Source organism: Salvelinus sp. IW2-2015, linkage group LG15, assembly GCF_002910315.2.
Source record: "Salvelinus sp. IW2-2015 linkage group LG15, ASM291031v2, whole genome shotgun sequence".
Lineage (NCBI taxonomy): Eukaryota > Metazoa > Chordata > Actinopteri > Salmoniformes > Salmonidae > Salvelinus > Salvelinus sp. IW2-2015.
The window spans coordinates 46,352,260-46,366,289 of record NC_036855.1 but is presented as its reverse complement, the minus strand read 5'-3'; the positions used below and the strand labels follow the sequence as shown (position 1 = coordinate 46,366,289).

General features: G+C 42.5%; 1 protein-coding gene across 2 annotated transcripts in view; it reads right to left on the bottom strand.

The window, feature by feature from the left end:
* mapk8ip1b (mitogen-activated protein kinase 8 interacting protein 1b) overlaps window positions 1-13,805 on the bottom strand; it is a 101,561-nt gene extending 87,756 nt beyond the window's left edge. Inside the window, exon 1 of one of the 2 annotated variants that reach the window (XM_024002633.3) lies at window positions 13,590-13,805. In XM_024002633.3, the coding sequence (XP_023858401.1) occupies window positions 13,590-13,712 (123 nt within the window). In that variant the 5' untranslated portion in view covers window positions 13,713-13,805. The remainder of the gene's footprint in view (window positions 1-13,589) is intronic. The other variant, XM_024002634.3, reaches the window with a different exon arrangement.
* Between the last annotated feature and the right edge of the window lie 225 nt (window positions 13,806-14,030).

Genomic DNA, 14,030 nt, shown 5'->3' with positions numbered 1-14,030 from the left:
TATAGGAGTAAACACTGAAAACAAAGTCAACATAACTTTCCCCATTACATTTCCAAATTTAGCATGAACTTCTTTGGGGTAGGGGGCAGTATTTTCATGTCCGGGTGAAAAGCATTCCCAGAGTAAACGGCCTGCTACAAAGCCATAACAGCTAGAATATGCATATTATTAGTAGATTTGGATAGAAAACACTCTGAAGTTTCTAAAACTGTTTGGATGATGTCTGTGAGTATAACAGAACTCATCAGGCAGGCAAAAACCTGAGAAAAAATCCAACCAGGAAGTGAGAAATCTGAGGTTGGTCGATTTTCAACTCAGCTCCTATTGAAGATTCAATGGGATATTGGTAATGTTGCACTTCCTAAGGCTTCCACTAGATGTCAACAGTCGTTAGAACCTTGTCTGATGCCTCTACTGTTTAGTGGGGCCAAAGGAGAGAGGAATGAGTCAGGTCTGCCATGACCTGAACATGCTCTGACAATGCGCGTTCACGTGAGAGCGAGCTCTGTTCCATCGCAATTCTGAAGACACAGGAATACTCCGGGTGAAACATTATTGAAGAATTATGTTAAAAACATTCTAAAGATTGATTCAATAATTCGTTTGTCATGTTTTTACGGACTGTAATATAACTTTTTTAACTTTTCGTCCGTACTTTCCGCTGGACCTGCCCGCGCATAGTGAGTTTGGAAAGTGTACTGAACGCTAGAACAACAAGGAGGAATTTGGACATAAATGATGGACATTATCGAACAAAACGAAAATGTATTGTGGAACTGGGATTCCTGGGAGTGCATTCTGATGAAGATCATCAAAGGTAAGTGCATGTTTATATTGTTACTTCTGACTTCTGTTGACTGCATAATATGGCAGCTATATTTGTGTCTTGATTGGGCTCTGAGCGCCGACTCAGATTATTGCATGGTTTGCTTTATCCGTAAAGCTTTTTTGAAATCTGACACAGCGGTTGCATTAAGGAGAAGTGCATCTAAAATTCCATGCATAACTGTTCTTTTAGCAATGTTTATTATGAGTATTCCTGTCAAATTGATGTGGCTCTCTGCAAAATCAAAGGATGTTTTGTGACTTCTGAACGTAAGGCACCAATGTAAACTCTGATTTTTGGATATAAATATGAACTTTACCGAACAAAACATACATGTATTGTGTAACAGGAAGTCCTATGAGTGTCATCTGATGAAGATCATCAAAGGTTAGTGATTCATTTGATCTATATTTCTGCTTTTTATGAATCCTCTCTTTGGCTGGAAAAATGGCTGTGTTATTCTGTGAATAGGCACTCACCTAACATAATCGTTTGGTTTGCTTTCGTCGTAAAGCTTGGCTGTGGCTGGATTTACAACAAGTGTATCTTTAAAATGGTGTAAAATACATGTATGTTTGAGGAATTTTAATTATGGGATTTCTGTTGTTTTTAATTTAGCGTACTGCACTTTCACTGGCTGTTGAAGAGGTGGGACGCTAACGTCTCACGTACCCTAGAGAGGTAAACCAGTCACCAATTTAGTCAAAAACAGATTTTTCAGATTTTGAGAGTTTAACTAAGATCAGCAATCTTATCAATTATCGCAGTCATATTCTCAGAGGAATCAGGGAGCAACATAACACAATTATCAGGATCAACAATACCTAGTACGTTACAGTGTCCTCCTCTAAATCCAATTTATGGCGGCTGACAACTGCTTTCAGATTTTGGAAATCTAATGAGAGTTGGCTAAATCTTCGGATCGTTAAATTCATATGGGAATGTAATGAGTAGGTTAAATTGTTTACCCACTTTCCTTGGACAGCCACACCCCAGGAGGGTATGACTGACATACCAACAATCTCACACAGGTGTAGGACATAACCATAGGCTTCCTGATTGTCTGGGATGAGTCGTTTGGAGCGCTTCAGTTCCCCAGAGTTGGTTTTACCTCTCATTGAAAAGATCGGTGACTGGAATCCCCCCCATCCAGGAGGTAAAGTGAGGTACCCCTTTTGGAACCCCTCACTGCATACCCACATTCATCCAAAATGTGCTCCCATGCCTTCCTCTACCCTGGAAAGGTTTAAACCTGTCACCTGTTGCTGTAAGTCTAACACACTAAAATCCCCTTTAGCATAGTTTCTCCTATCACTATACTCTTCTCTCAGTTGACCCATATATACACGACAAGCTCTCGTATCTCCCATATCTTCCTTCCCATCATTACAAAGACTTTGGGCTTAGGGAGGTCAGTATGGGATTGATGCTCAAGCTTCCATTTCCTAACATTTCTATCCACAGGTGGGTGCTGGGATAATTACACCGTACAGAGTGGGTAGTTCTTACCGTGAAGACTGACTCACCTCACCTGAGGTGAGTTCTAGGCCATAGAGGGATCTGCCTGCTTCTTTCTAACACATTAAGTACGTTTGCACCCTTCTTGTGACCACCCCAACATACATGTGTCCCATGATACCTGGCTAACCTCTCAGTTCTACTCCCAAAAAACAGTCCTTTGGTCTCCCTTTGCCTCGTAGGTTGTTTCTCATTACCTCTCTGCATAAAKTATAAAACCCCACATTCAAACTCCGTCCTTCTCATAGGCTCAAACTGACTCCCGAACAACTCAATGGTTGATGTAGGCTTTCTAATTACAAAATTCTTGGTTCCTGGCCTCTTAGCCTGATTTGCAATTTTTTTTCACCGTTTGTATCCATTTGTTGTTTTCCTCAGATCCCCCAGGGGGTCCTGTGGCTGCGCCAACAAGGAGACCCGTGGAAAGGATGATGGGGAAAACAAACCACCAGACCTGGTGTAGTCTATGTTTCCTAGTTATAGAACCTGAGTGTGAGTGTGAACTGATGTCTCCTTCTTCTGCTCGTTGGCTAGAGCCTTCTTTTTCATCTTTCTTTCCGGCCCTTTGGTCTGGGCCCTCTGCTTATGTTCTTTGGCTCGGACCTTCTTCCTTGTTCTCGAGGCCCTGCTCTCCCTCCCTCCAGTCGCTCATCCATGGCTTCCACTCTGGGAGGTGCTTGCACTGGGAGAGATGATGCCAGCCGGACCTCTCCGCTACCCGGATTGCAGTTGGTGTTGCCATGGTCACCTGGAAGGGTCCCATCCATCTTGGCTGGTTCCATTTTCTTTTATGGACTTGTAGTTTCACTCAGTCTCCTACGCAGATGGTCAGAGCATCTGGATCCTCACCTGGGATTGGTTCTGTTGCTTTCCTAGTGCGAGTGGAGAAAACTGACAATAGAGGTTAGTTCTTTCATGTACTCTATGTAATCCCGTTACGCCGTGGGTGATAGATGGACACAAACTTCTGGTCAACACCGATCATTTTGGCCACTTGGGCAACTACATCTCCTATGAGATGGGTCCCATTGTCTGCAGACAAAACCACAGGCACCACGAACCTGAGTATAATTTCCCTGACTAGCAATTTTGCAACTGTTCGCGCAACGCAGTTGGTGGTGGGAAATGCTTCCACCCACCTGGTGAACCTGTCAATTATCCCCAGGCAGTATTTATTTCTATCTGTTCGCTTTACCATGTCTATGAAATTCATAGCAAGGTGGACAAAAGGTCCTTTTGGTGTGGGGAACTTCCCTGGTTGCAGTGGAGTTCCCTTGTCTATGTTATATAATAAACATGTTGCGCAACGGTAATTGAACTGTTCTACGTGCTGATGTACATGCTGATTCAAATTTGGGCAAAACCATTGGGCAGAAATCTTCTCCTCCACCATATAAATCTTCTCCTCCACCATATCCCCCCTTGACGAATGGCTCACTCCATGAGCCAATCGGCAAACAGTAGAAACCAGGGCATGCCAGACAAAAGATGTAGCCATAAGCCAGACCTAGGACAGAGAGCACACCCTCACACTTGGTGATTGAGAATATCAGCCTGCTGCTGTTTCTCAGGATCAGTAGCTTCAGATGACACAAACAACTAAAAATAGAATGCATGTGTGTGACAACGGGAAGCAGCCAATTTGGCCACCTCATTAGCTATGCTGTTACCAATATTAGCATAATCACTCCTACCTGTGTGTGCCTCAACCTTAACAATAGCTAATTTGTTTTCGCATAGTTTCAATCAACTGTTCAACATAAGGTCTGTTTTTAATAGGTGTGGCTGTGGTATTAGTAAACCTTCTTGCTCTCCAAACCCCACACCAGGACAGACAAACCCCAATAGCATATGCTGAGTCTGAGTAGACATTAAGGGCCTTCCCTTCCCCCAATTCACAAGCTGTTTTCAGAGCTAATAAATCTGCCTCTTGAGCTGATAAATGTTCTGTTAGGGGCTGTATAACCTCAATATCACCTTCCACATCTACTACAGCAAATCCTACATGTTTCTTCCCTGTGCTTTGATCTATATAAGCAGAACCACCAACGAACAGCACCATGTCAGAGTCAAGCAAAGGTTCATCAAACAAGTCTTTGTCCGTAACACATTCCTGGGCTGTCCCAACGCCCCTGTTATTGTTACTGATGATTTGCTCAGGGAAACCCGAACAACTTGTCCAGGTTTGCCTAAACAGGAACAGTAAGCTCCAGTGTCTATTAGAAATGGTAGGTGATGTCCATTAACATTACGAGTAAAAATGGGCTCTTCTCTTTCATAATTGAATTCATACTGGGAACACTGGAGCAGGGGAGTCGGGCGCCTTCATTGTTGAGTCAGAGGGAAATAAGAACTGTTGGTGTTCTGATTTCCCATTGGCCATGGCTGTCCTCTGTCATTAACTTGTCCTCCTTGTCCATAGGGTAYAGGTGGCCCCTGGGGAGCATTTTCAGCTCCGGGCGAGTGGTACTGTGGCTGAGGAGCTTATTGTTGCCATGGTGGGTATTACACTCCAGGATGTGCATTACCTTCTTCAGTGCAGTGTCTAGTCCTCCTTTCACACTCTTCTATCTCCCTCTGGTATTGTCTTTACCATATCCGTGGCTTGTCTGACCTCCTCTTTTAGCTTCTTACTTTCGTCCACATGATCTGTGTCCATTGTCTCCTTAATCTTATTAGCAATTAGCACCTGCAGATCTTCTATCAACTTTCTCTTCTCTTTTCGTAATGTATACTACTTATTCTTTTCCAATCTTCCTTCTTCTCTCTCTCTTTCTTCCCTTTCACTCTGGTCTCTGAATAGGTCACCCATGGATGGTAACACTTTGTACTTTTCTTTTACTTCCTTAGTAGTTAGTTTGTTTTCTACAGGCGGCCATATGTCTAGGGTCTTCCAGTCTGTTCCTTTTTGTGGAGTGAGTTGGAGTGTCGAGGGAAACTCCCTCCAGGAACTGTGCCTCCTTTATTCATCCAATTCTATTGTTCTCATGCCGCTTGTTGCTGCTGTTGTGTCATCCACCTCCATCAGAGTCCCCTTGAGGATAATTGTGGTTGCTTCTCCATTTTCTTCTGTCAGTGGTATGAGAGGGTAGATCTGTGTATAGTCACCCCGGGGACCTCTGGGTTGATTCTCATACGGCGGCAGGGCTGTGGCGAGTACTCCTGTTCTGCCTCAGTCCTGACTCATTTCTTTCCTCCCGCACTCTATTGTTCTCTCCAGCTTTAGTTTGGTCACAGTAGGTCACCTTGTTCATGAAGAGCTGTCCGTCCAGCATCATCATTCCTATCACAGTTTCTCATACAAGGGTACTTTTCTTCATCCCGTTCTCCTTGTCCATTTTTCTTGTCTGAATTATCTCCTTGACTAAATCCAACCTAGTCTTGTTGAATTAACCATCCATTGGATATCCATTTTCTCCTGCCATCTCTGTCCAGACATGCCATTTCTTAATGAATAGGTTATGGTCCGGTTGAAATATTATTGATTATGTTTGTTAAAAACAACCTGAGGATTGATTATAAAAAACATTTGACATGTTTCTACGACCATTACGGATACTTTTTGGAATTTGTCGAACGGAACACGGCTTTGGTTTTCTCAACATAATGCGCAAACCAAATAGCGTTTTTTTTGTGATAAAAGTAATATTTATCGAACAAAAAGAACATTTGTTGTGTAACTGGGAGTCTCGTGAGTGGAAACATCCAAAGATTATCTAAGGTAAGCGATTAATTTTATTGCTTTTCTGACTTTCGTGACCATGCTAATTTGGGGCTAGCTGTTGTAGCATTGAAAGCTACACTCACAAAAGCTTGGATTTCTTTCRCTGTAAAATATATTTTCAAAATCTGACACGATACGTGGATTAACAACAAGCTAAGCTGTGTTTTGGTATATTTCACTTGTGATTGCATGATTATAAATATTTTTAGTAATATTTTTGCATTTGKCGCCCTGCAATTCTAGCGGTTGTTTAGGAAAGTGATCCCGTAAAAGGGATCCGTAGCGCAGAGAAGTTAAAAGTGAATGTAAATTCCACAGCGGAAAATTTATTTAGCATATATTCAACAGGCGTGACAGGCTTCATTGCTCCTATCTCCTCATTCTGGTTCGACTGTGCCATGGTGCTCCCGCTTTTAATTTAAATAGTCTGGGTGTAATGTGTTTCCCAATTTCTATAGGGTTATCCTAAAGTGGGTGTAATATGTAGACATATACCTATATACATTCTTCTCTATCTCCTTTCAGTGTGTGTTAAACAACAGTGGGAGATACTGTAATCCTAATTCTACTCTCACTTATTCCAGGCTATAGTAAATGGTTCTACTAAACTCAAATATATTTCACACACGGGCCTCACAGAGACAACCACATGATAGACTTCAGTTACTAATATTATATCTTAAGGGTGTAGAGTAACAGTAATATGTTATACACCAGTGACCCCTGGTGATAGCATCACAAAGTAATTTTCTATGAGAATCTTTACAGAACTTCCTTGTAATAATTTTACTGGTATACTAAGGGTTGTACATTTCCTATAATGTCCTATGGTAGGAAAGAGTTACTAACAAATATGTTCAACCTTTTATTCAAATAACTTCTGTCCTACTACTAACTTTTTATTCCACCATTGGGCCATTACCCAATAAACCCTGCCATAATCCACAGACAAACAAACAAATGAAACATACGCACTATTCATAAACAACTCAACTCAGTCACTGGGTAAATTTCACACAGAATTACAACTATTCATAAACAACTCAACTCATTCACTGGGTAAATGTTACACAGAATTACTTCTACAAAAATAAAAAATAAACCACCCTCCCATAGGTCAAGGTGGCCTGGGTAATTGTCGCTGAATTATCTCTACAAAATAAAAAATAACTAGTATTCAGTAATGGTCGCTGCATTACTACCCAAAATAAAAATAGATTATTATTGCTGAATCACCGCTGCAAAACTAAATAGTACTCAGTAATGGTCGCTGCATTACCACCTGAAATAAAATATAAGAGATGATTATTACTGAACCACCTCTCCAAAACCAAAATAACTAGTATTCAGTAATGGTCTCTGCATTACCACTCAAAATAAAATAGATGATTATTACTGAATCACCTCTCAAAAAATAAAATAACTAGTATTCAGTATTGGTAGCTGCATTACCACCCGAAATTAAAATGAACATCATCAATCATTCATTTCATTCATCATATATTGAAATCATGCATTTCACCTATAGCCGTTATGTCATTTCTCCAATTTAGAATTTGACTATGTCATATTCAAAGTGTAGGTATATATTTTAGAGTGAGTGAGGTGCCACTTACTTGTTAGAGGGAAACCACACCAGTGAATGTCAATGAATTACAGACTTAGATTAAACAGGTGTCTGCTTAGCTTGTTTAATTTGGAGCTCTGGCACCATGATGTAGAATCTCCTCCAACCAGGGTGGACACTTACTCCTGACAAGCTCGCCAAATGTTTGTGTAGGTTCCATGTTCCTTGTCAATCATTGCTTATTGGTGAAATCAGCAATCAGACCATATATTTTAAGTAAATCAATCAAAAACCTTTATTAACTTCTTATGGCTGGGGGGCAGTATTGAGTAGCTTGGATGAATAAGGTGCCCAGAGTAAACAGCCTGCTGCTCAGGCCCAAAAGCTAAGATATGCATATTATGAGTAGATTTGGATAGAAACMACTCTGAAGTTTCWAAAATTGTTTGAATGATGTCTGTGAGTATAACAGAACTCATATGGCAGGCAAAAACCTGAGAGAAAATCCAACCAGGAAGTGAGAAATCTGAGGTTTGTAGTTTTTCAAGTCTTTGGCTATCCAATATACAGTGTAAAATTTGGTCCGGTTGCACTTCCTAAAGCTTCCACTAGATGTCAACAGTCTTTAGAACCTTGTTTCAGGCTTCTACTGTGAAGGGGGAGCGAATAAGAGCTTTTGACTAAGAGGTCTGGCAGAATGCCGTGAGAGTGAGCTGCGTTCCTTTTCATTTCTAAAGACAAAGGAATTGTCCGGTTGGAATATTATTGAAGATTTATGATAAAAACATCCTAAAGATTGATTCTATACATCGTTTGACATGCTTCTACGAATTGTAATGGAACTTTTTGACTTTTCGTCCGGACTAAGTGACTGCGCCTCGTGAATTTGGATAAGTGAACTAAACGCGTGAACAAAAAGGAAGTATTTGGGCATAAATTATGGACTTTATCGAACAAAACAAACATTTATTGTGGAACTGGGATTCCTGGGAGTGCATTCCGATGAAGATCATCAAAGGTAAGTGAATATTTATAATGCTATTTCTGACTTYTGTTGACTCCACAACATGGCGGGTATCTGTATGGCTTGTTTTGGTGCCTGAGCGCTGTACTCAGATTATTGCATGGTGTGCTTTTTCCGTAAAGCTTTTTTGAAATCTGACACAGCGGTTGCATTAAGGAGAAGTATATCTTTAATGAAATTGCAGACAGAAGTTGACAACGGGAACATAGCACGCATGTTTCCGAGTAAGTTCTGCCAAATAGGAAAGGGTCCAAGTTGATTTAATATGCTTGCAATCAACCCCAAGTGATGTAACTGCCTACGTCAACACCTTCTAGTCATGAGACCAATCCCATGCATATACAGTTATACAAACTTGCAGGAGAGACAATAGTTCCAGTGTTTTCTAAGGGCTCAGCAGTAATTTTCCACTCCCCAAGTTGCTTGATAGTGRTATGTCTGACTAGTCTCTTATCTCCTTCACTCCCCTGCTGGGTTCTGTGTGTATTAACTTCTTGACGCACGGATCCCGTTACCGGGATCATTTATCAACAACAACCGCTAAACTGCAGAGCGCCAAATAAAAATAAATAAAAGAAAATATTTATAATCATGAAATCACAAGTGAAATACATCGAAACACAGTTTAGCTTGTTGTTAATCCACCTATCGTGTCAGATTTTGAAAATATGCTTTACAGCGAAAGCAATCCAAGCGTTTGTGAGTTTATCAATCACTAGACAAAACACTAAGAACAGCTAGCCTTAAATTAGCTTGGTCACGAAAGTCAGAAAAGCAATAAAATTAATCGCTTACCTTTGATAATCTTCGGATGTTTGTACTCACAAGACTCCCAGTTACACAATAAATGTTATTTTTGTTCGATAAAGATTAGTTTTATAACCAAAAACCGCCATTTGGTTTGCGCGTTATGTTCAGAAAACCACAGGCTCGTTCCGGTCCTGAAGGGCAGACGAGGGCAGACAAAAATTCCAAAAAGTATCAGTAATGTTCGTAGAAACATGTCAAAGGTTTTTTATAATCAATCCTCAGGTTGTTTTTAACATACATAATCGATAATATTTCAACCGGACGGTAACCTATTCAATACTACAGAGAAAGAAAATGTCGAGCTACATCTGTCGCGCGCAGGAACTAATCAGAGGGCCACCTGGCGCGTTTTGAAAAATCTCGCTAATTTTTCAAAATAAAAGCTTGAAACTATGTCTAAAGCTGGTCAGCCTGAGGAAGCCATTGGAAAATTAATCTGGTTGATAACCCTTTAAACGGAGGAGGCAGGCAACGGAACAGGGATTTTTCCAAATAAAAGGCATTCCGGGTTGGTTATTCTCCTCAGGTTTTCGCTGCAAAGTCAGTTCTGTATTAAACTTTCTACAGCGAAATTTTGAGACAGTTTTGTAAATTTAGTGCTTTTCATACCTAATCTGTCATTATATGCATATTCTACTAGCATCTCACGACCCTGAGAAATAGTCGTTTACTTGGGACGTTTATTTTTCCAAACATAAAATTCTTTACTAATGACATGCCACTGGCTTTGAGTAACCTGTGGGCAGGGTTTTGAAAAATGTTACAGACTACAAAGGGAAATCCAGCCGCGAGCTGCCCAGTGACGTGAGYCTACCAGACGAGCAAAATGCCTTTTATGCTCGCTTCGAGGCAAGCAACAATGAAAYATGCATGAGAGCACCAGCTGTTCCGGATGAACGTGTAATAACACTCTCCGTAGATGATGTGAGCAAGACCTTTAAACAGGTCACGGAGCCAGACGGATTACCAGGATGTGTACTCAAAGCRTGCATGGACCAACTGGCAAGTGTCTTTACTGACATTTTCAACCTCTCCCTGACCGATTCTGTAATACCTACATGCTTCAAACAGGCCACCATAGTCCCTGTGCCCAAGAAAGCGGAGGTAACCTGCCTAAATGACTACCGACCCGTAACAGTCATGTCGGTAGCCATGAATTGCTTTGAAAGGCTGGTCATGGCTCACATCAACACCATCATGCCAGAAACCCTAGACCCACTCCAATTCGCATACCGCCCTAACAGATCCACAGATGACGCAATCTCAATCACAGTCCACACTGCCGTTTCCCACCTGGACAAAAGGAACACCTATGTGAGAATGCTGTTCATTGACTACAGCTCAGCGTTCAACACCATAGTGCCCACATGAAGCTACGGACCCTGGGACTAAACACCTCCCTCTGCAACTGGATCCTGGACTTTCTGACGGGCCGCCCCCAGGTGGTAAGGGTAGCCAACAACACATTTGCCAAGCTGATCCTCAACACTGGGGCCCCTCAGAGGTGCGTGGTTTACTCCCTGTTCATCCACGACTGCGTGACCAAGCACGACTCCAGCACCATCATTAAGTTTGCTGACGACACAACAGTGTCAGCCTATAGGGAGGAGGTCGGAGACCTGKCTGTGTGGTGCCAGGACAACAACCTCTCTCAATGTGATTAAGACAAAGGATCTGATCATRGACTATCGGAAAAGGAGGGCCGAACAGTCCCCCATTAACATTGACGGGGTTGAAGTGGATCTCGTCGACAGTTTCAAGTTCCTTGGTGTCCACATCACCAACGAACTATCATGGCCCAAACACACCAAGACAGTTGTGAAGAGGGCTTGACAACACCTTTTCCCCTTAGGAGACTTGTCATGGGTCCCCAAATGATTTGTCATGGGTCCCCAGATCTTCTAAAAGTTCTACAACTGCACCATCGAGAGCATCCAGTCCGGTTGCATCACCGCCTGGTATGGCAACTGATCGGCATCTGACCATAAGGCGCTGCAGAGGGTAGTGCGTACAGCCCAGTACATCACTGGGGSMAAGCTTCCTGACATCCAGGACCTATATACTAGGTGTGTCAGAGGAAGGCTCCAAAAATTGTCAGACTCCAGTCACCCAAGTCATACACTGTTCTCTCTGCTATCACACGGCAAGCAGTACCGGAGCATCAAGTCTAGGACCAAATGGCTCTTTAACAGCTTCTACCCCCAAGCCATAAGACTGCTGAACAATTAATAAAATGGCCACCCCGGATTATACACATTGACTCCCCTCCCCCCTCTTTGTTTTTACAATGCTGCTACTCGCTGTTTATAGTCACTTTACAAATTACCTCGACTAACCTGTACCCCCGCACATTGTACTCGGTACTGCATATAGCCTCGTTATTGTTATGTAATTTTCTTGTTACTTTTGTATTATTGTTTTTATACCTTTTTTCTCTTTAGTTTATTTAGTTAATATTTTCTCAACTGTATTCAAATCAAATCAAATKTTATTTGTCACAGACACATGTTTAGCAGATGTTATTGCGGGTGTAGCGAAATGCTTATTTCTTGAACTGCATTGTTGGTTAAGGGCTTGTAGTAAGCATTTCACGGTAAGGTGTATACTCCATTAACCCTGACCTTCATGCCACCTACAAAACTGTGTGTGTGTGTAACAGTATAACTTTAGTCCGTCCCCTCGACTCGGGCGCGAACCAGGGACCCTCTGCACACATCAACAACAGTCACCCACGAAGCATCGTTACCCATCACTCCACAAAAGCCACGGCCCTTGYAGAGCAAGGGGAACCACTACTTCAAGGTCTCAAAGCGAGTGACGTCACCTATTGAAACGCTATTAGCGCGCACCACCGCTAACTAGCTAGCCATTTCACATCGGTTACACTCACCCCCCTTWCGACCTCCTCCTTTTCCGCAGCCACCAGTGATCCGGGTCAACAGCATCAATGTAACAGTTTTAACTTTAGTCCGTCCCCTCGCCCCAACCCGGGCGCGAACCAGGGACCCTCTGCACACATCAACAACAGTCACCCACGAAGCATCGTTACCCATCGCTCCACAAAGGCCGCGGCCCTTGCAGAGCAAGGGGAACCACTACTTCAAGGTCYCAAAGCGAGTGACGTCACCGATTGAAACGCTATTAGCACGCACCASCGCTAACTAGCTAGCCATTTCACATCGGTTACATGTGTGTTTTAGTCATATTCTATTGAACACAGAAGGCGTAACCAAGCACCATGCATATTGTTTAAATATTAAATGTTGTGTAAATATTGTGCTAGAAGCAGGAGCAGCATATTATTCTGATTTGAACACATCCTGACCAATGAGGATAATTCCAATCAGGGCCAGCCACACCCAAACAGAACCAACCTTGAAATGGAAAATGTAAGCGAACACGAAATCGAGCAAAAGCCCAAAGCCTGTAAGATTTATAATAAACCATAACACAGTCAGAGGATCTGTGAATCTGCTTAGGGTGATTTATTGAATTACCCAATTACTGACATCATATACGGCTGTGAATCTTCCTTCATTTGCTGATTAAATTATCCCACAAATGGCTTCTCCATTTTAAGCATTAGACACATGATTGATTCATTAATACAGCCACATCAGCCTGCCTCTCTCTCCTGCTAATTTACATCTTAATCCCATATCAGGCATGGCATTCATTCATCAACCTTTGCTGCTCACATTTGGTGTGCATCGTAAGGACAGTCCCATCTAATGGGTCACCTTTACATCCAACACCGTACAACAACAAACACAGAGTCAGCAAGTCTGTGCTTTCAACATACCAGCATCCTGGTGATATCATCATATTCTGTATTCTTATTCTCCCAAGAGTTATATTACATGTGTTTTATATGATAAAAGCTACTACATCTACCTATTGTGCAACCTCCACTCTCGCTGTCTTCTCTCTCTGCCTCTCCCCTATGCATCTGCTCTACTTCAAGGGCATCCCTGTCATATGCTGCAACACTGAGCGAAGCATAGAGAGCGACAGATTTTCAGCAGTTACATACACACACAAGGTCACCCAGCCCTCCACTAGGTTTCTGCCAGTGTGGTAAGCACCTAGGATAGGAAAGAGAGATGTTGTGTTGCCCTACCATTTCTCCCACTGGTCTTCCATCCACCCTTCCTCTCTTTCCCCTCCGGAGTCCATGCTGCAAGTGAGGGCATTCACAGAGGAGAGGAGGAGGTGTGCTCAGCTGGGTCGATAGGTTAGGCATATGATTCAAAGCCCTGCTCTGGTTATCCCTCCTTCCTCCTGTCGCCCTAAATGTTGCTGAGCCCAGAATGTGAATATAGGAGTATCGTCGTTAGCAGCGGCAGGAGCAGCCAGCGCAAAGTTCTATTAGGTAACCGACTCCTCTCTGCTCCTCTCCCACTGAGAGCCGTTTTCGAGTCATCAGTGTTTACACTGTCCCGGATGTACATCAGATTTACTATGCGAGAGGTGCACTGCAGGGAACTGCTGCCCTGTGTCACAAGCAGGAGTAGAAAGAGAAATCATTGTAGGAGAGCTGGGCTTGGCTTGGCTGGGCTGA